Below are 21,619 nucleotides of genomic sequence, written 5' to 3' on the forward strand. Positions count from 1 at the left end.
CCACTAACTATGACCGTGTCATGGGACAATCCCCCCTTGCTGGCCTTGCAAGGGCACGATTACCCTTTGGAACTTCCCATGGTATACCATACGTTAGGGTCACCACAATAACATCATCGGGCCCCGCAGGTCACCCTTAGCCATGGCCAAATCATAATCCACAATCTCACAACTTCAACACTTCACCATTTTTCTATTAACTTAGCATCGTTTATGTGAGTTCTATTCGCATACCACCCCATATCTCTAGGGTCCAATCTAGCATTCAAATCAAGTATCGGTACAATATAATAATTAAGACAATAATAAGCAATGGTATCGGTGCAATATTCAATTAATCAAATAATAATTAAAACAATTAACAAGCAATGCGAGCACAAACTTTGTATGAATGGGCCGTTGTCCTTAGTCTTGTATGTCCAAGAAGTTAATAATTAAGCAAGAAACTTTTATCTAATTATTAAGAAGGAAAGATAATAATTTTGGTAAAAAATTAGTAAGCCTAGGCTTATCCTAGTTTTATTTAAGAATTAAATAGATTAATAACCATAATAAATACAAAAAAAATAGATTAAATGAAGTAGCATGCCCTTAAAACAAGTCCTACGGTCCTATGCAACATGTTTAAAAGTTGGATCCGGAGGGTCGCGGGAATATTTAAAATAAAGATATTAACGAAAATTGCCGAAAGTAAAAGAAATAGATAATAAATAATCTAATAAATAGATTATGTTGAGATTAACAAAGTTTCATCTTAGGAATGTAAAGAGTTAAAAAAAATTATTCGGGCATTAATAACATGGTTTATAAGTTCGCAAAGTCATTTAGATAAGAAGCTTTATAAAAAAATAAAATAAATAGATGATAAAAAAAAATATGAAATTAACAAGTTATCAACTTTGAGGTGCAATGAGTCTAGGAAAAATAGTTTGGGTGTCAAAAACATTGTTCGGAAGGTCGCACAAAGATTTTTCGTTTGTAAACTTTGAATGAAAACAAGTAAAAATTTAATAAATAGATATTAAAATAAAAAAAATATGATATTAACAAGATAAGATCTTTGAAGTGTGAGGAGTCTAGGGAAAATGGTTCTGGTGTCAGAAATGATGTTCGGAAGGTCGAAAAGTGGTTTCGAACCAAAACAGTGCAAACCGCAAGGTTCGCCGAGTTGACCTTGCGGTCCGCAAGGTAAGAGACCTCGTTCTTGCAGCTGTGGAGCCCGAAGGTCACGGTCGCAAGGTCGCGACTGGAATTCGTTTTTTTTGTTCGTTCGTCTATGGTTCGTGCATGGGTTCGCATGGGCTATATCTTAGGCCTAAAAATACATAATTATACTTAGAGGAGTGGTTGGAATGGATTATAATACCTCGGGTTGGTAGAATTGGATCAAAAGCCGAAAATTTGAATTTGGAAAAGATGACTTCGGGTTCTTTGATCGGGGAATCTTGGGATCGAATTTAGGCTTCCTTGTGAACGCTTTGGGTTGTAGGAAGAGATCGGAATGGTTGAATTGGGTTTCGGTTCGGTCTAGGCATAAAATCCACTTTTCTCACTCTAACTTTCTCTTTCTAACACTCCATGTTTTGAGCTTCAATTGGCCACAATTTTCTCTTGGTTCTTACTCGATCAGTGGAGGGTGGTGGTTGCAATGGGGAGCTCGTGGGTTGAAGTGATGGGCTATATATAGGTGAATTTTGAATAAGGTGATAAGATGGCATTTAATGGAGGTTAGGTTCATGGTATTTGGAATGGACGAATTGGAACTGTTTTGGGGGCTAGAGAGGAAGCAAGAAATGGATATGAACGTATTGAATTTTGGATCATGCTTGGTGATGAAGAAATTTTTGGTTTGGGGTAAGGGTGATGAATTTTGTTTTTCTTGGAGAGAAAAGAAATGGGGAAGTAATGCCGGAGAGAGATTGAGCAGTGGGAGGGAGAGAGAGGTACATTGCGGGAGAGTGAGGTGAGGGAGATGAGAGTGTGCATGTATGCACAGAAAAAGAAAAAAAAAGAATGCTTGCATGTTTGTAAAAAAAAAAAAGAAGTAATTGTATTAAGAAAATAATCCTAATAATATTATTATATAAAAAAAATTGGGTCAAAAATCCGGGTCCTTACAACAACATTAAGACAAGTTGCATCTTGAAAATTACCTATTGAGCCGAACCGTAGTATACATATGCACATACATGAGACAAGGAAGATGGAGAGAGAGAGAGACTTACTGTGAGTGACAACGGAGGGTGGAGAGCACGCCGGAGATGAGAGAGGGTGGAGAGCACGCCGGAGATAAGAGAGCACGATGGAGGGCAGCTGAAGGAGATCGCGCAGGTTCGGAGGTCGCAATCGACGTGGACAGAGAAAGGGAAAGATCAGATAGGAGGAGAAAAAGGGAGGGTTCGATCTATGTCTGGGTTTTCAACCTATAGCTACTTTTTAAAAGGAGCTATATACTTAAAACACGCCTTCAGAAAGGGCGTTATAATCTGACTTGGACTAAGTTAGACTTCTTTGCTACGTAGGAGTTATAACGCGTTTTGAAAAGGTGCGATGACCTATTTTAACAAAACGTTTGAGAAGATGGGTATTCTTCCAATTTGATTTCAATTAGGGCCATTTCGACCAAAAACTCTTATTGTAGAGCTGAATCGTTCGCAAAGTGACGCAATTCGTCAGCGATTCAGGCACTTCTCAGGCGAGATTGTTCGAAAAAGCCACAAGCACGGTCAGTCTCTGGCCAAAACACAAGTTCTCTGGCAAGGCGCCGGTGAACAGATTATCAGAGACTTTAAAAGTTTCAAGATCGGAATGAAGGCCCATTTCAGCTGGTAAGGTGCCATTCAATCAATGGTTATAATAAATTTTTGGCTCGCCTTTCAACGAGTATTTTAAGAGAGTCCTGAAACTAAATAAAGAGTCTTAGGGTGCTCGTTGAAAGGCCTTAGAGTCAAAAATTCATTACGAACATTTAGGATGAAATGATCAAAAAAATAACATCTTCCCACCGATTCAAATGGATTAAAAATTGGAACACTTATTTTTTTACATAGTTTATATATTAAAAATATAGTTAAGAAATTAAGTGTTTTAATTTTCAATATGTTTAAACCGGTGCAAAGATCTTATTTTTCTGATCATTTTATCTTAAATAGTCATAATGAATTTTTGGCTCTTAGGCCTTTCAATGAGCACTTATTTTGATTCTACGACTTTCGACATATTATTTCCGTCTCATGAGCATTATGTTCATACGAATTGTTTAAAGGAATTGAATACAATATTACAATGTTCAACAAACTCATGTCAGATAAAAAGAAGATTTGCAAACCCAATATCTATTCAAAAAAATCATATTAACATAAACATTCATCTAATACTTCAAACGAAAATTTGGGTTTCCATCTTCTAATCCTATCATGTTCATTAAACAAGATTAATTAAACCCACATTTGTGAAAGTAGTTGATAAAAATTTCCTTTTTTTCCCTCCACCACATTTCGTTTGGCTCCCTTCATATTAGAAGTGTTCGCTTAAATGAAAAAGTATTATTAGTTCGTCTTGCTAAGAGGAATTGAAAATTTTAAAATTATGATTGGAACTCAAAAAAATTTGAAAAAACACAAAATAAAGCAAAGAAGACAGTTTTTTGGCCTTTTTTTTTATGTCTTTATTCAAAAAAAAAATTGAGTATCGATCATAATTTTTTACTTTTCCCAATACTCTCGTCAAGACAAACTAATAATTCTTAAAAAATTTGACATAACTTTTGGGCTTATTTTTGTTTCTATTCAAAAAAAATTTAGTTCCGATCAACATTTTTTACTGTTTTTGAATTTTTGTCGAGACAAACCAAATACTACGTATCTATAAAAATTTGATGCGAAAACTAACAAATGCAAAAGAAATTAAATAAAGACAAAAAGTCAACTAACTTATTTAGGCTCCGTTCCGGAAACTTTCTTAAAAAATAAGTACTTATTTTGAAGTAAATTGCTACTCCCCCCCCCCCCCCCCCCCGACACACCCCCGGCCCCACCTCCCTTTTCCCAGTTTACCCCCTCTCTCTCTCTCTCTCTCTCTCTCTCTCTCCCCCCCCTTTTCCCAGTTTACCCCCCCCCCCCCCCTCCCGCTCTCTCTCTCTCTCTCTCTCTCTCTCTCTCTCCCCCCCCCCCCCCCCCCCCCCCCCTCTTTCTCTCCCTTTTCTTTTTTTCCACTTTCTTCTTCTTTTTTTTCCTTTTTTTTCCTTTTTTTTCCAGTTTTTTTTTCATTTTATTTCTTTTTTTTTCTTTCCGGTTTGAATTTTTTTTTCTTTTTAATAATAGGTTCAAGTCTAATTCTAGGCTTTGTAAAGTAATTGAGAGAAAAAAAAGTGTTTCAATTGATCATGTTTATCCCACTGTTTTCTTTTTCTTTTTTTGTCCTTTATAGATTAAAAAATATAGTTACGAAAATAAGTGTTTCAATTTTTAATCCGTTTGAACCAGTGCAAAGATGTTATTTTTCTGATCATTTCATCCTAAATGGTCGTAATAAATTTTTTACTCCAAAGCCTTTCAATGAACACCCTAAGAGAGTCCTGAAACTAAATAATGAGTCTTAGGTTGCTCGTTGAAAGGTCGTAAAGCAAAAAATTCATTAAGATTACAATTAGTGTTTGGAAACTAATTACGAAATGTATTTTGCAAACGACATACTAATCCATAATACAAATATTATATTCAGGATTACTTTTTTTTAACTATAGTACAATTTTATAAATTTGTTAACCATTATTTAGCATAGATCCTCTTAACTGATTCAGTAGTATGTTGCTTCAAATCACGTTTATACTCCATAGGATTGCAAATGGATGGTTTCTATTTTTTTATAACTAAAACGGAAACGTTTTAGGGGCTACTATGTCAATGGGGGCAGCAGAGCCCCCGGGTCCCCCATACTTTTTAATTTATTTTTTTATTTAATTACTTATATCTTATTTATTTAATTTCTATAAATGCACCATTTGTATATTTAAAAATATAATTCAAGAATTAAGTGCTTTAATTCTCAATTCAATTAAATCAGAGCAAAGATCGTTTTTTTATTATTTTATTTTAAATGGTCATAATGAATTTTTTGGTTTAAGACTTTTCAACAAACTCCCTAAGACTCATTATTTAGTTTTAATACTCTCTTAGGGTGTCCATTGAAAGGCCTTGGAGCCAAAAATTTATTATGACCATTTAGGATGAAATGATCAGAAAAATAACAACTTTGCACCGGTTCAAACGGATTGAAAATTGAAACACTTATTTTCGTAACTATATTTTTTAATCTATAAAGGACAAAAAAAGAAAAAGAAAACAGTGGGATAAACATGATCAATTGAAACACTTTTTTTCTTTCAATTACTTTACAAAGCCTAGAATTAGACTTGAACTTATTATTAAAAAGAAAAAAAAATTCAAACAGGAAAGAAAGAAAATGAAAAAAAATGAAAAAAAAAAACTGGGAAAGAAAAGGAAAAAAAAGAAGAAAAAAAGAAGCAGAAAGTGGAAAAAAAGAAAAGGGAGGGAAAGAGAGAGAGAGAGAGGGGGGGGGGGTAAACTGGGAAAAGGGAGGTGGGGCCGGGGGGTGTGTGTCGGGGGGAAAAGGGAGGTGGGGCCGGGGGGTGTGTGTCGGGGGGGGGGGAGTAGCAGCTCTCATTTTGAAACTTCTCATTCAAAAATAAGAAGGGTCATTCCACAAAATCCAAATAAGAAGTTCCTTTCACATTTTCAAACTCAAAAATAATGTAAATGAAAAAAAAAATTTCAAATTTTTTTTGCACCGTATTAAAGATCTCAATGAGATCTATCAAACAAGATCTATAGTGATAAGAAATTTATTTGCGTAAACACATGATTTTTGAGCTTGAAGTTGCCTTATAAAAAAAATAAGACTGTTGCTATTAGAATGGGCGCCGGCGGAGGGAAATCGTACTGACGGCTGCGCCGGGCCGTCTCCGGCCACTGGACGGTCGATCCGAGCCGTCCAAAAATTCTATAAAAAAAAATCGAGGGGGCTAATGCGGGAATTAATGGCATCCGAGGTGTGTAGGGTGCTTGATCCGAGCACCCCTTTTTCATGTATATGATTTGACACGAAAAATGGGTGCTCGGATCAAGCACCCTACACACCTCGGATGCCGTTGATTCCCGCTAAAGTCCCCTTGATTTTTTTTATAGAATTTTTGGACGGCTCGAATCGGCCGTCCGGTGGCTGGAGAAGGCCCGACGCGGCCATCTGTACGATTTCCCTCCCCAGCCGGTCGGTACTTATATAAATTCTTCCAAAATAAGTACCAACCTTCTTATTTTTCGGAACAAAGCTTCTTATTAGACAAAAAATAAGTTCTTATTTCGGTTCTGGAACGGGCCCTTAAGCCTTTTGAGGTCTTATAATGAGTAATTGAATAAATCTGATGATTATAGGCTAGATTTTAGAAATGATTAAAGTCTGTTGAAATATATAGCTGAAATGGTAAGTTTGTTTTTTTTTTCCTTTTTTTTTTATAGATTAAAAAATATAGTTAAAAAAATAAGTGTTCCAATTTTTAATCCGTTTAAACCGGTGCAGAGATGTTATTTTTCTGATCATGTCATCGTAGATGGTCGTAGTAAATTTTTTGCTCTAAGGCCTTTCAATGGGCACCCTAAGAGAGCTCTAAAACTAAATAAGAAGTCTTAGGGTGCTCGTTGAAAGACCTTAGAGCAAAAAATTTACTACGACCATTTGGGATGAAATAATCAGAAAAATAACACTTATTTTTTTTCCTTTTTTTTTTTGTCCTTTGTAGATTAAAAAATATAGTTAAAAAATAAGTGTTTCAATTTTCAATTCGTTTAAACCGGTGCAAAGATGTTATTTTTCTGATCATTTCATCTTAAAATAATTGTAATAAATTTTTTGCTCCAATGTCTTTCAATGGATACCCTAAGAGAACCCTGAAACTAAATAATGAGTTTTAGGGTGTTCGTTGAAAGGTTTTAGAACAAAAAATTTATTATGACTATTTAGAATAAAATGATAAAAAAAAATACGATCTTCACCCCCGGTTCAACTGAATTAAAAATTAGAACACTTTATTTTTGAATTGTATTTTTTAATATAAAAAGGTGTATTTATAGATATTAAATACATAAAATAAAAGAATAGGTCACTCACAATCACAAGCTGGCAGTTACTTTTTACTTTTGTCACTATCTCTGTCTCTGTCTATCTAGAGTCTATAGAGAGGATGATTGTGAGTGACCTATTTGTGATTGGAGTGAACTTTCATACCGTTGATTACTTTTAGTTCGCTCTCTCTCTATCTAGAGGACGAATTAATATGGCTAAATCTACCATCCGCCCAAAGGGCTGATTATTAGTGGGTCCCTTAGCTTTCAAATTGTGTACGTTTTTTCAGAGCATGTGGTAGGTCTATTAACAAAATAATGAAAATAGCCCTCCCCTTCCTTTGAATAACAAAAGTTTAGCATGTTGGTGACTTCTGTCACAAAAGCACGTCAATGGTTCCTTAATAAGTACTAATTTATATATACAACAATTCAAATATAACTTTTCATACACATATCTCTTTGATCAAAACTCATAATTTTTAAAAAAAAGTTAAAAACTGTCTTTTTGACTTATTTTTTAGAAAATGATTTTGCCACTTCTTTTTTTGTTAACGTCTCTCCATTGCAAGTGTATTATACTTGCAGGGGAGTGCCGTTAACAAAAAGGGAGTGGCAAAATTAGCAGCCTATTAATTCATTTTTTTTGCATTTTTTATTTTGCGTCAATTTTTTGTGATTTATTAATTCGTGTCAACAAGATGAATTGAAAAAATAAAAAAATATTGGTCAAAACTCATAGTTTTTTAAAAAAAGACAAACTATCCTTTGGGACTTATTTTGTCTTTTTCTAAAAAATTATAAGATTTGATATTTTTTTCCTCTCGCTAAGACGAACTAATAAGTCATAAAATTTTGATGCAAAACTACGCATACTGAAGATTTTTTTTGGTGGGTCTTCAACGCAATTGAAGAAAATATCAAACAAATGTCTTTTTTGTCTATAGTATCATCTTATATGAACTTTTTTCAACATCGGTCCATATTTTTATACTTTTTCGATTCGTCTCGTCGAGACCAACGATTAACCCTGAAAATTACGACGAAAAACTAAACAAAAAATGAAAAATACCAAAATAACATCGCGTTATTAAGGTTTGCTTCCTCGCAAAGTCTCATATTCGAAATCTTAAAGGTGCTATCAACTCTTTTAGGGTCAATTCATACAAAACAGTTGTTCCAACTTTATTTAGGCTCTACACAAGTAAACGGTAGGATCAAGATTCTAAAATTAATTAAGATACGAGTAAGTTTGTTTGGACACCAGAGTTATTAAAAGGAAAAAGTAGCCGTGAATTTTTTTTCCAACAGGAAGTAGCCGTGCCCGTGAATTTGTAAGAGCAAAAGGTAGATATGGGTTGTTAAGGGCAAAATAGGTATTTTAGACAAAATAGAAAGTACTCGTACATCTGACAAAGTAGAACACTCAAGTATGGTACTAGAAGCCATGTCAAAAAAAAGTATGGTACTAGAAGAAACAAACATCTTACATGTGGATTTATATTATAAAAAAATAAATATTGCTATTCTTCATCGTCCGTCCATGGGAGGTCCATATTGGGTAAAGTTGGAGGACTATTTTGGTCATTTACAGCTTTAGTTGAAGTCTTCAGCTTTTATCGTAACACACTGCAAAAAGTACCGTCCATTATGCCATGAATCTCACGCCGCTCGTCCGCCTCCTGGGCGGACTATAGAAGGACCCAATTAATATTCCCATTTTGAATTCAGTGGGTTTTGTTAGTTGACTTTGACTATTCATGGTCGTTGGTCCAACTTCGAAGAGATGTCTTCGTCATTAGGAGAAATAAACATAAGGCGGGCCATCCAGTAGGTATTGAGCTCTCCTCCATGTCTTTATCCTCCATACCCCGATTAAATTGAGTGGGCCCACGCGAGAATCAACGGCATCCAATGTGTGTAGTATTTGTCTTAGTTTTAGATGAATGAAGACAAAAAAAAATTAATATTGTTAGTCCTATAGGGATGATCAAAAGGAGGGGGAGTACTGCATCAAACACATCAAATGCAAGCGGATCAAAAAAAAAAAACACATCAAATGCAAGGATTGTGCCTTTGGATCTGGTATTGGCCGGACAACCATTTTTCAAACTACGGGGCTTGTTTGACCACGTGACATTATAGAGGCTCTCTCTCTCTTTCTGGACACCCAAATTATGTGAAACTCGTTTTGGAGTCTCACGCAAATAATTTGAGCCGTTTAATTTTTTTTAAACATATTTCTAAGAGTTTCCGTAAAAAATTAACTCATTTGAATATCGGTAAAGGCTTGATCAGTTTATTCAGTTAATTCCTGGCAAATTTTACAGGATAAAATTGAATGTGTCGATCAAGCTCTTACCGATATTCAAATTAGTTTTATTTTTTCTTATGAAAATCCTTAAAAACGTGTTTCTTAACTGCCGTATACGTCATGTTTTGAAACCTCAACCGCAATTAATAGTTATTTAGCCCAACTTTTATGTAATTAATATAACTTGTGACATGTTTGGCAATTCTTGCTTATTCTGATTATTATTTTGCATCTTGCTTATTAAAACTTATTTTATGCAAATAATTAAGTAAGTGAACAAAATGGACTCTTCCGATCCGTGTACGTACGTCAGTACAAGATCGAAAATCATGCTTCGGATTGTACAAAAAGGGAGAGCAATTTTCCTTTCTTTGATTGGTTCCTAGCTAATTTTGGAGAACAAAAGTTAACTTCTTTTATTGATTTTTCATTCAGCATTTTCTTTGTTAGCTTACATGTGTTACCTTTTTGTATTCTTTCCTCTTTTCACTGAGCTCGAAAAATGAATAATGGATCAATTTTCCTTTCTTTGAAAAACAAGACACAACAAAACAATTACTTCCCCCGAAATTTCTCTCCCACTTACTAATTAATTTCGCATCAGTTGTCTTATCTATCTACAAAGTCTCAAACATATATAGGCTTAAATAGGCCTATAAGGTTTATGGTTTTCAAAATTTACGTACTATTTTATAGGATAAGAGATCCGTATCAATATATATGCAATACGAGTGTGTGTTACACCATCGCAACTTCATATTTCTAGCCTGTGATATTAGGTAACATGAATTTATCTCCTATGAAATCATGTTCACGTGTATTCCCTTTGGGTGAATGCATGTATTCTGATCAGTACTTGTGGAAAAGTTATAAAGGCATCTAGAATGGTGAAATATCAAAGACTTGGAAGTCCAATTAATGTGAACCATCTATTTCATTTCTTTCTTTTTTTGGGTTTATGCTCATGTTTTTGGAGATATGAGTGATTGTTGTTAGAGAGAAGCCAGAGCATGATACCGATACCAATAGATCCTTTTTTCCTCTAATTTTTTAAATTCTTAATTACGATTGTTTACCTTATTTTAGGCTAATGTATTAAATATTCAATGTGAATTACCTGGATTGATGGGTCTTTTATAATATAGGGTAAGTGTTCAAACGAAGCATGATATAAAATTACCACATGTAAAATATAAAAAAAAATTCTTAGGGTGAACTCAATTGACCACCTAGCCTTGGCTATGGAGCCGCTCGCCTATGTTCACACACTTAGTACTAGGCCTTCCAAAAATATGTGGTGGATAAGAGTGTTGGTGCACCACATGACGGTGCACCAAACCACCAACTCACCAAGTATAGAAATGTGGTGGATAAGGGTTTCAGAGAGTCATTACAAAAATAAAAGCATTTTTGTACAATACAATTATGGAGTTTGATCAGTAATTCAGTAATATTTCCCTGCGGTGAAGACTGACGAATTATATAAAATATTAACTCAAACTTTGATAATAATAATATAAAAAAAACCATGCAGTCTATATCTATCAAAATTCGATTAAAAAAAAAAAAAAAACCCAGGCTCTATCTATCAAAAGTATTTTTTTTTTTTAAAGAAGAAAAGATCACGAGAGTCTACCATCTCATTGGATGACCTCCCTAGTTAATTGGGGTTCCTATCAAGAATAGGACCACAAAATTTATTTAATTCAAAGATTAAGTTATTACTACTAAACAAAGAAAAAAAATCGTCGACTCTTTTTCTTCCCTATGCAATGATTGAGACGGATCGAGTGAGAGTACATATTTGCACAAGTTATGTCCATTCCTGCCCCGTCAATCGCCATGTTTTGAACTTCATTGTATGCAAATGGTCATATAGAGGACATGGGAGACGCTGCGCGCCAAGCGGACAAACTTCACTTATTAGGCTAAGTTCGGACAAACTCCTCAAAAAGGATGAAGCTGTTATCGGGGATGAAGCTATTAGGATTAGGCTAGGTTTTTAGGTTTTGGTTGGGTGGTTGTTTTGGTTTGGGTTAGTTCCTTACCAACCAGTTGGGTTTTTTTTTTGGGTTTTCTTTCTGGTTTGGGCCCAACCTATTGAGCCTAAACCAGTTTCTCCGTGTGGTTAGGAGATGAGAGTTTTTGGTGATTAGGCCGGTGTACCTAAACCCCTATTGGCTCTGTACTTTCTCTTATGAGTTAATGAAATTTATTTTTGTTGAGGAAAGAAAAAAAAAACTCCTCGAAAGGATTTTCGGGCTAAATGCAAATTTAAGATGTTTTGAATTTTTTGAGGAAGCAAACACTTTGCCTTGAATATGGAGACAAAGAAATTCGCCTAAAACAACTTGTATTTTACTCAAAGTCAATTTTTGTATAATAACCAAAAAGCCCCTAAAAACTTATCCAAGCTCACACTAAATTGGTTCTTCTTACAAGTTTAGTCCTTTAAAACATCAAAAAAAGTTATTCATGGCCCCCGTGAATAAGTTTTTACGGAGCGCGATCTCAGCCGTTCGTTTTGGCTTTGGATGGTCCGGACGTTAAACTCTTCCCCGGAAAAATTTCATTAAATCTGAACCGTCCAAAGTCGAAACAGACACACGAGATTGAGCAGCACCGTGAGGCTACTTGAATAAGTTTATCTCTTAAAACATTCATAAAATCCAATTGTCCGGTTAATACAGTTTTCTATTAGCTTTAGAAGAGTATGGTGGTTCGCAAAACATACTTCACTAACCCAGCTCAAGTTTTTGATTTCTTCAAACAAGTAGTACTATTTCGAGTTTTGGCGAATACTATATGCTTTTAGCATTTGTTGCACGATTTCTAGTTACGAAGCATGGATAAAACTAAACCACCCACTTAACTAAAAGCTTTTTTTACATGGAATTGATTGGATGCTCATGAGTGAAGCGTTTCACTTAAAAAAAAAAAATAGTTCATCTTAAACGACACTTGGCATCTCCAAAACAGTTTACTTAGTAGAAAAAACACAAACAAATGCCAAGGAAAATTCTGAATATCACCTTGAACCATAAGAGGGTATCCGCACATAGCGATAACCACAGGAGGTTAAAGTGAACTTTGCCTTTCTGAATATCACCTTGAACAAACTTTGTGGTGTGATAAATAAGTTCAAATATAAAAGGTCAAGTTTTCACAGTAGTATCTCGGCCATGATTGAAGCAGATAAGATAACACCAACAAATGCCAAGGAAAATTCTCTTTGATCTCAATTACAATCCGCTCATACGTCAGTTGAACCAAAACTTGATCTCCATTCATATGACTCCTACATTCCTGCAAAGAATAAAATTGAGCAAATTAAAAAAGATGTCAATCACTCAAATTATATCTCCATTCACTGCAGTTGCTCTCCGATTGATTTTTCACACGATCAATATAAAGGTTTCAATTGGGAGGAAATATATGAAAGCTTGTATTTTTCTTAAGTTAACTACTGTGGTAGACCATATACCCTTATGAATGGTTCATTATTTAGCTCAATTGGGTACTTCAAGAAGCATTTCAACAAACAGTAATTTTTGTACAAAGCATGTGAAAAATAAATACAACTCCATAGCAATCAGGTTACTTTTGAGCTCGTAAACTACCCGCCCTACTTATTTTAGACACATCGTACGATACATCAAATTTCTGAATTAATTGTTTTGAACTAATTTTTAAAGCTGGAATAATGCTCTTGAAAAGATACCGATACAAGCAGAACAACATGAAAAATTCACCTAACTTTTGTTAAATGAGAATGAGTAATTTAGAAAACCATGAGTTATAACTTTCTGAATTGATATTGAATATTTGAGTTAGACAGTTGCTACAAAAATCAAATGGTGTTACATGGATCACCTTTTTGCTCTGTTGAACTGTTCTTGTCGGGCGGATCAAAAAAGAAGAAGAAGGAACTATTCTTGTCGGAAATAATATCTGATAGCGATAGTAACCATAATGATCCTCAAATCCTACCACCATCATGAGCAACTGTAGATCATATGACCACAGCAACATTGACAACAACTAAAAACAGCAGCCGATCAAAAAAACTTCTAAAAACAGCAGAATAGGTTTTAAATAGTTCTAAAGAATGTAAGATAATTAAAGACTGATAGAGTTTTACAAACAAGGGACACTTGCCAAACCATTTCTACATATTGATCTTAGCTAAGAAGACACTAATAATACCACAATCTTCATAACTTGCATAATGCTATAAACAAGCGAACTCATTGCTCTGGTAATAACAAAATTGCATTGGAAAATTTTGACAAGGTTAAAATTGTACCTGGAACTGGGGGTACTTTAGGTAATAATGGTCTCCACTATTTGATCCATTCGAGAAAAATTCTCCAGCGTTTCAGCATATTCAGCCTTCATCTTTCTCAAAAACTCCAAATCCTCGTTCACCGAACAATCCTTACTGCAAAACCCTTGGCCTGCAGATGTGCCACCATTCAAATGTTTGCCCTTCACGCTTTCACCCCTGCCAAGGATGCGATCGTGGCTAAATTTGTCAGCCACATCACAATCATTCACCACTGAATCTTGAGAAGTGGCAGTAAGCCTTGTCGAATTGATTTCTTCCTGAAAATGATGTTTGAAGCATCAAGAATAATGCACAATTATCAGAATAATGTTCAGTATAAAGTCAATCCCCCAAATGCTGATCCTCATAGGCATGCAAAGTACACATGCATCCAGAATTGTGGGAACAGTGAATAGATTTTTAGCTGTTCAAAAAAAGTTAATGGATTTATTCTATCATGGTTGAAGTCTTACCCACTTCAATTCAATTTTCTTTTTCATAGGTAAGTAAGCAGACATAGATACGCAGAACATCTAGGGGGATGCATTCTGTACAAAGCTCTCCTCAGATAATTTACACAGAGAACCAAAACCAAAGAGAAGTCCTAGATCAAAAAAAAGGCCCAGAAAGGTCATCTAGTCAACATATCGACTAAGTCAAGAACCCGAAACAAGCTAAGGTTTCGTTCAATTATGAGCTGATTGCTCACATCCCAGGAAGACAACTTGTTGCAGTCACTCCAAAGAAGCCAAATAAAACATAACCGCAGCAACAATCGAGCCTTTTGTCAATGTTTCTCGACTCGAGCTTCCAACCACCCATCCAAAATGCCAACAATGCCTTTATGAAACACCCAATGATCCAAAGCATCCCAAAATTGCAAGCACCAAACCCCACGTATTAAAAGGCACCTTGCAATGAATGAGGTGGGCAACTGTATCTGTATCACACTAACACAGGCAGCACCAGCTCGCAAAAATCTGCTGCCACCGAGTAAGTTAATTGTCAGGATTTACTGTAAGAAGTGTTCGACAAAAAGAAGGCCTTGTTGGATGGGAACTCCAAACATCCATATGCCTATGCCAGGAAAAGTTTACACCTTCAGACGCCATAGCGGTAGCGGTCGCAATGACACAGTTCGGGTTGTAAAGGTCATAGAAAAATAGAAGCGGTAACCACATAAGTCATGTTCTTAAAATTTTGCACAACATAGGAAGAAACAGTGCTTCTTCTTTTTTTCCAGAATCACATTTGTTGGAAACTTAAAATGGTGTTTGAAAGTTTTTTCTTCATGTTTTATATCAAGGGAAAATTAGCCATAAGTACAGTAAAATAGTTTTCATTTAGGGGAAGGACGCCAGCAAAATAGTTTTTAGTGGAGGTCCTTCAACTTTTTGAGTTGTTGAGCCATAAGGCCAAAACATGTTTTCACGGATAAAACTACCCTAGGGTAGGGTACCCTAGAGTAAGGTACCCTACGGTTGTATGGTATCCTAGGGTAGGGTATGGTACCCAAGGGTTTAGGCACTTTCATAGGATTTTAGGGTCCACTTTCCTATTATAGGGTTTTAGTGTTTTTTTTTTTTTGATAAGCATAGGGTTTTAGTGTTTATGGCACTTTCATAGAGTACCCTAGGGTTTTAGGCACTTTCCTAGGATTTTAGGGTCCACTTTCCTATTATAAGGTTTTAGTGTTTATGACACTTTTATAGGGTACCCTAGGCTTTAAGATTTTAGGCACTTTCATAGGTATCCTACGGTTTTAGGCATTTTCACTGACTTTCGGTTATTAGTTTACTTTCACTAGTTTTGCAGAAAATGTACTTTAGTAATCATGCAGCACACTTGTCCTTATGTTTTATTTCAAAAGGTGCATGTCCTTGAGCTCAAAAAATATAAATATGAGGGATTTTTGGCTAAGTCTCCCTTATATCAAATCCTATGCATGTCAAAACTCTGAGCTAACTAGCCTTTTTTAGTTTTCCATGAAGTTATGTGTTCCAGATCTGTAGCGTCTCAATTTAATGTCATTTAGAAAAGAAAAAAAAAAACTTGCATGTTATAGAGAAGGAAAGGGGCAAATGCTATTATGCTAAATTGCGAAGATATTTTCATCTGTAATTTCAAGAAACGATAATTGATAATGTAGTGTAACGAATGTAAGGAAGACAATTGAAAATTCACAAGTGTGAATTTCCAACAACCCAAAACACATATTGTTGGGGATAGAGGTTACACTGACATAGAACATACTACGGAAACCAATCAGTCCAAAGTGTCTCTCATGGCAATTACAAATAGGAAAATATGAAATAATATTCACCACCAAAATGAGTGATGCGTAGCTTCTTGAGGTTCATATCGAGCTTGATTACTACTGCTTCTACCTTCATCTCATCCGGTAGGATTCGTAGAAAATACATAACTGAACGATATGTAACCATCCTGTTTAGATTGCTCTACTAGTCTGCTTTGTGGACTAGTAGCAGACATGGATACATAAGAATAACTATGGGGTGGAGGATACCGAGGCGGGTACTGATAGTTGTGGCTTTGACTCATAATTGTAGGATGGAGAAAGTCAAGGCGGGTACGGGGAGTAGTGGTTGTCGTCGTTGGTTTCATAACTATAAGACAAGTCATCAAAACAAAAAATTCCAATGTTATGCACCATATCCATATGGGGTCTTTGGGTAAAGGGGCAACATGTTCTCCGATTTTGCATAGACATGTTTGAAAATAATTGATTTTGTGTTTAAATAACTCGGTAGCGGCCATATCCACCGTTACATACTGGCCAATACGACTGCGACTTTCAATCCAGCCATATCGAGACTCGATACCAACCGTCACCGTTACGTAAGGGCTGATACCATTATGTACATTTATATTTTTAAACCATGGTCTGACCAACCACTATTTATAGAATGTGAAGAGGCTTTTTGAACCTAAATCAAAAGTTGCGCCCGCCCGCCCAAACGAAATATCTCTGCAACAACATCCCCCCCCACCCAAAAAATAAATAAATAAATAAATTATTAATAATAATATATATTTCGTAATAATAATATAAAACAATGCAATTTTAGCAAGACATCAAAAATATCCAATTCGTACTTTGTTCAAACCACCAAGTTTCCTAACCTGAAATGACCAAAAATACCGTCTCTATTAGGGGAAAAAACACCTTAAAAACCAACTTAAAGCTACTAGTCACCCATGGATTTGCATCTCTCTCAATCAAATATTAGAGCTTGACTCTGTGAATTGCCAGTTTTGCTGAGACACATTTTGCAGTCGTTTGTCCTGAAAGTCGTGTACCCTTAATAGTTGTCCCAAAGTTTGAGAATGTTGTGGGGATAATGGATGTGCAAGTGCTACAAAGGCTGGTTTCCAGCTCAATTCTCATTATTCTTCAGTAGAATATCAAAATATGTGGGTGTTTTCTAGGGTTTACCCTTGGTGGGTTCAAAATGGGGTTGTCTTGGAGAGATTCCTGGTCACCCAAAACAAAATACTGGGACTAACCATCATATAATCTGCTAGGGAGAGGAACTCTAGCCTGCATTGGAACTGCCTGCTTTTGGATTTCTAAAGCAATTTAATGTTTGTCAACATGAAGTTGTTACTTTTTCAAGTGGTTTCACTTGTGGCTCTGTCAAGACTTACATAACTCGTGATTCTTACTATGCCGATGCTAAAATCAGAATATTTTGTTACATCACAATACTTTGGTATTTAAATATCACAAGAGGAAGAGCAAAAAGAAAGACCAAAGGTGCAGAATTGTTTGTTTATCAGATGGACAACAAGGAGGAAGCTCGTCATCGACTCCAGGTTTCTCCACAGGAAAGAAGCCCCACTTGCAGAAACATGTAGCAAAATTGTCCGGAATCAAACATCCAGACAATGAATACAAGACATTTTCTGGTGCCTTTCTTCCCACCCCTTCAAAGACGATTTGGCATTTCTTCTACAACAAGTACATGGTCCTACATCCCAAATAAGTTTCGAGAGAGATCTTTTCCTACAAAATATGTTTCTTTAATATCCAAGGTTTTACATACTCAGGCATTCAAGCATGAATCAGACACCTTTTCACCGAGATTTAATTCTACCCATTACCACAACTTACCATCAGTTAACTTGTAAAATACAATATCCACAGCTTAAATTGAAGTATTAAAGAACTTACATCGCCGCGAAAAACCTTGGGTATACATTGCGGAGGATAACTCTGGAGTTTGGCGTGGACCTCAGCAAACTGTTGATGCCCCCTTTTCGCTACCACCTCACATGCTACCTCTATCTTTCTCTCTACCCTTTCTTTCAGGATGACAATTTTATGCTTCAGACTTCGAACATCGGTAAAAAGTGCATGTGCCTCCATTAGTGATTGAGTGCTTTGGTCAAGAGGCAACAAAGAAACAACAAAATCAATTCAAAAGTTCTCTATTTAGGTTAATATAACCCATAAACACAAACATCATACAACTTGACAAACTAAGAAACTGTTATCGTTAGAACAATTCCCACTTGCATATATGTGGAAGTTTACATGTCAAGGACATGTAACATCATGTAGGTGGCTGCTACTCCATTTTTCTCCACATCAGACTAACCATTGTATCTGTTGTTTATTTAAGGTACAGGCAATCATATCATGAGGAGCTTGGTTTCTACATCATTTGGTCATGATAGTATTATGCTAGCATTGTCTCTTAAATTGACCATTAGAAGGTTGGACTACTTGCCAACAAATTCCTATATATACTTTGATAGTAATTAATAGAGGTATTCAATCTTGAACCTTTCTGCAATAAACAAACTTCTAGTCAAGACAAGCCGATTTCAAGCTTTTTTGACGAAGGTAGCTGAACTATGCACAGTTGAGATAAAGATAAGAATCCAATCAGAACGAATATAAAGAAACTATAATCTTCAAATTCCTTTAATGAAATGTGTTCTAAACTACATTGTGAATATTTTTGTTCACACTTCTTTCCAAGAGTATAAGATCGGGAGAATGAAATCTCACTATATTAGTAACACAACATATGAATGCTTTTGTAATGTGTTGCAAAAAAGGAAGTAAGTTTTTGTATCATACATGATATATACAACACAAAAAGAGCATGATGTGTCAAGTCCTATGTTCAAGAAAATGTCTAATTAGTGTGGTTGTTTTGTGTACACTGTACACCTGTGTCCCTCTTCCATGTTGGGCTCGTTCTGGGTAAGACCAACCCAGTCAATCCCATTGCACCATAAACTCTTTCAAGCACTAATTTAAGTCCATCGACATTAATTTAGGACCAAGTTGAACTAGTTTTGGGCCTTGAGCCAAAACCTGTCCTTATCTAGCTTAAAGGTTATGCTGGGTCAAGAAAGTTTCAATCATCCCCTCTCCTGCCATTAAACTCTGATCCATATTCCGTAGAAAGAGCCCAAAATCTGTTCCTTCATCAGATTAACGTAGTGTAACTTAGTATACCAAGTTCATTTAAATCATTAACCATGTTCTCTTGAGTCTGTTATTTAGTATATCATTCTTAGATTACAATACTTGAGTCTGTTATTTACAAATTCATGCATCATCAATATGTTTCATCAAAACCCATACATATAACATATACCAAACTCATCCTACTATTATTGAACATTGGTAATGAAATGGCAACAGGGAAAAATCAAACATTTGCAAGTAATTAAACAACTCAAAATTAGTTGGCTGTGATAATAAACAACGTATGTCTTGGCAAAAGAGTTTGTATGGTAAAGTGAACTAACCAAAACAAAACAAAACAAACTAAAACTATTTGTTGATGGGAAAACTAGGATTGCCACCAGTATCAACCGCCTACAACAACCATATCGAAGAAAAGGTGGTAGATTTAGTCCATCGAAAAAAAAGAGTAGCATTTTAAGGTTTGAGATAAATAAAATCTTGTATTATATTATGCATAAGATAGAAGTAGAACTGATAAAAGAAAAGATGAAACTTTAGTTGTATCATGCTTTTACCTGTCTTTCCTCTTCCTGCCCCTTTTAGACACTGGAGCATCTGTCTTATTGAGTAAGGTAAGGTTCTCCTCGTAAGTATCAACATGAAAATGGCCTAAAGCACCATAAATTCCCAAGTTCTTGATTTCTTTATTACGCGGGTCATATGAAGAAAGCTCCCAAGGCTGTGTTGTGTAACCCTCCAATACTATATGACCATTCTTTCGGATACCTATTACCCCTTTAATTCCTCCTGTTAGATCAACTTTGGCACACTTATACCAAGAATCAACTACGCCATACTCTTTCATTATCCAAATAGAACAAGACTTGTTTGCACGATCGAGATTATCTTCACACAACAGAGAAAGAAATCCCCCACATACTGAAGTTGTGATGTCGAGTTTTGCACTTGCAAGATCATTTGGCAATTGAATAGTTTTAAACACCTCGTCACATAAATCAAATGACAAAACCAATCTCTCATTTGAATTTCTTGTAGCCTCGGCTGCCCAATGAAGAACCCCTTCCAAACAAGAGGTAAAGTTTTGCGAATAGGCCATTCGGAATCCAATGGGAAAAGACTCCCCCGCCCCACGATTCATTTTCCACGATCCCACATTCAGGGAGTAAACCTGAACGAGAGGAGCCTCAACATCTTCGAACCGGTCACTTCCACAAAGGATTACTATTCTGACCACCTTATAATCATTACTCCGAGAATCATATCCAAATCCTAGGCGATCAATCAAGGAGCCGTGTGTCTTTTTGGTAATGCCAGGCTTGGGAAGGCTTATGGACTTTCTAATGGATGGGTTCCAAAGGAAAATATTATCATGTTCCCAAAGACAGAACAAACCTCTCACGTAACCCATTAAATAGTGATAGTGAAGACGACGGCTCTTGAGTGGGAATGGGATTTCCAAATATTCATCAAATGTGTTTTCTTCTTCACCAGTATCAACAAATAGTTTGTAGTGCTCTAATCTGATATAGGGATTAGGAACGCATTGCCTGACTATTACAAGTGGGAGATTGTCGTAGCTGTTTATAGGGTTAGTGAGCGATTGATTGAGGTGGGAATTGATGAAGTTAGGGCTGGTAATGAGAGATTTCCAGAGTTTGGAAACAGACCTGAATCGGATTAGGGACTTGGTTGGGAGTCTGGAGAGTATATCCACAATTACGTCTTCAGGAATGAAGTCGGACATGGCTCTCTCTGTGTCTTCTTCCTCAAAATTTCTGCTTTTCTCCTAGGGTTGGGGTTGGACTCCTTCGGGCTTTGGGGAAGCGGTTTTGGTGTCAATTGTTGCGCGCCTTTTTAACTTGAATGTTTTCATCTTCGAACTCGTGAAGGAGCGGATCGAAAAAAAAAGAACTCGTGAAGGAGAGAGAGAGAGAGAGAGAGAGAGAGAGAGAATTGTTTTAATACTAGTACGATTTTTGATGTTTTATGCCACGACTGTTTTTTAGTGTTTTGACAATTTTATCCTTGCAGAGCGCCCCGTCCCGAAAGGAAAATAAGTACTTATTTTTTAAGAAAGTAATTTTAAACTCAAAAATTATGTGTTTACGCAAATAATTTTTCTATCAATATGAATCTTGTTTGATAGATCTCGTTGAAATCTTTAATACAGTGCAAAAAAAATTAAAAAAATATTTTTCATTTACATTATTTTGAATTTGAAAATATGAAATAAATACTTATTTTTTTTATTTTTTAAGAAAGTATTATGAGCTACTCTCCTTTTCTTAGAGCATCCACAATGTAATAATCAAAACTAAAAGGTTGCTAAAGTTAGCAATTTTTGCTCAAAAGAGTGCTCACATTGTAAT

At 35.6% G+C, this 21,619-nt stretch overlaps 1 protein-coding gene across 2 annotated transcripts; it reads right to left on the minus strand.

Moving 5' to 3' along the window:
- Positions 1–12,460: 12,460 nt before the first annotated feature.
- LOC131307360 (F-box protein CPR1-like) lies at positions 12,461–21,197 on the minus strand. 2 transcript variants are annotated; one of them, XM_058333831.1, is made up of 4 exons: positions 19,805–21,197; positions 17,976–18,183; positions 13,760–14,058; positions 12,461–12,759 (listed from the first exon to the last, which is right to left on the minus strand). In XM_058333831.1, the coding sequence occupies exons 1-3, from the start codon at positions 20,992–20,994 to the stop codon at positions 13,777–13,779; spliced, it is 1,680 nt and encodes a 559-aa protein (XP_058189814.1). In that variant the 5' UTR covers positions 20,995–21,197; the 3' UTR covers positions 12,461–12,759; positions 13,760–13,776. The 2 variants fall into 2 exon arrangements, with proteins under 2 accessions (XP_058189814.1, XP_058189815.1); XM_058333832.1 differs by lacking the exon at positions 12,461–12,759 and adding an exon at positions 13,325–13,458 and having other exon boundaries at positions 19,805–21,183.
- Between the last annotated feature and the right edge of the window lie 422 nt (positions 21,198–21,619).

This window comes from Rhododendron vialii, chromosome 11a, assembly GCF_030253575.1.
Source record: "Rhododendron vialii isolate Sample 1 chromosome 11a, ASM3025357v1".
NCBI lineage: Eukaryota > Viridiplantae > Streptophyta > Magnoliopsida > Ericales > Ericaceae > Rhododendron > Rhododendron vialii.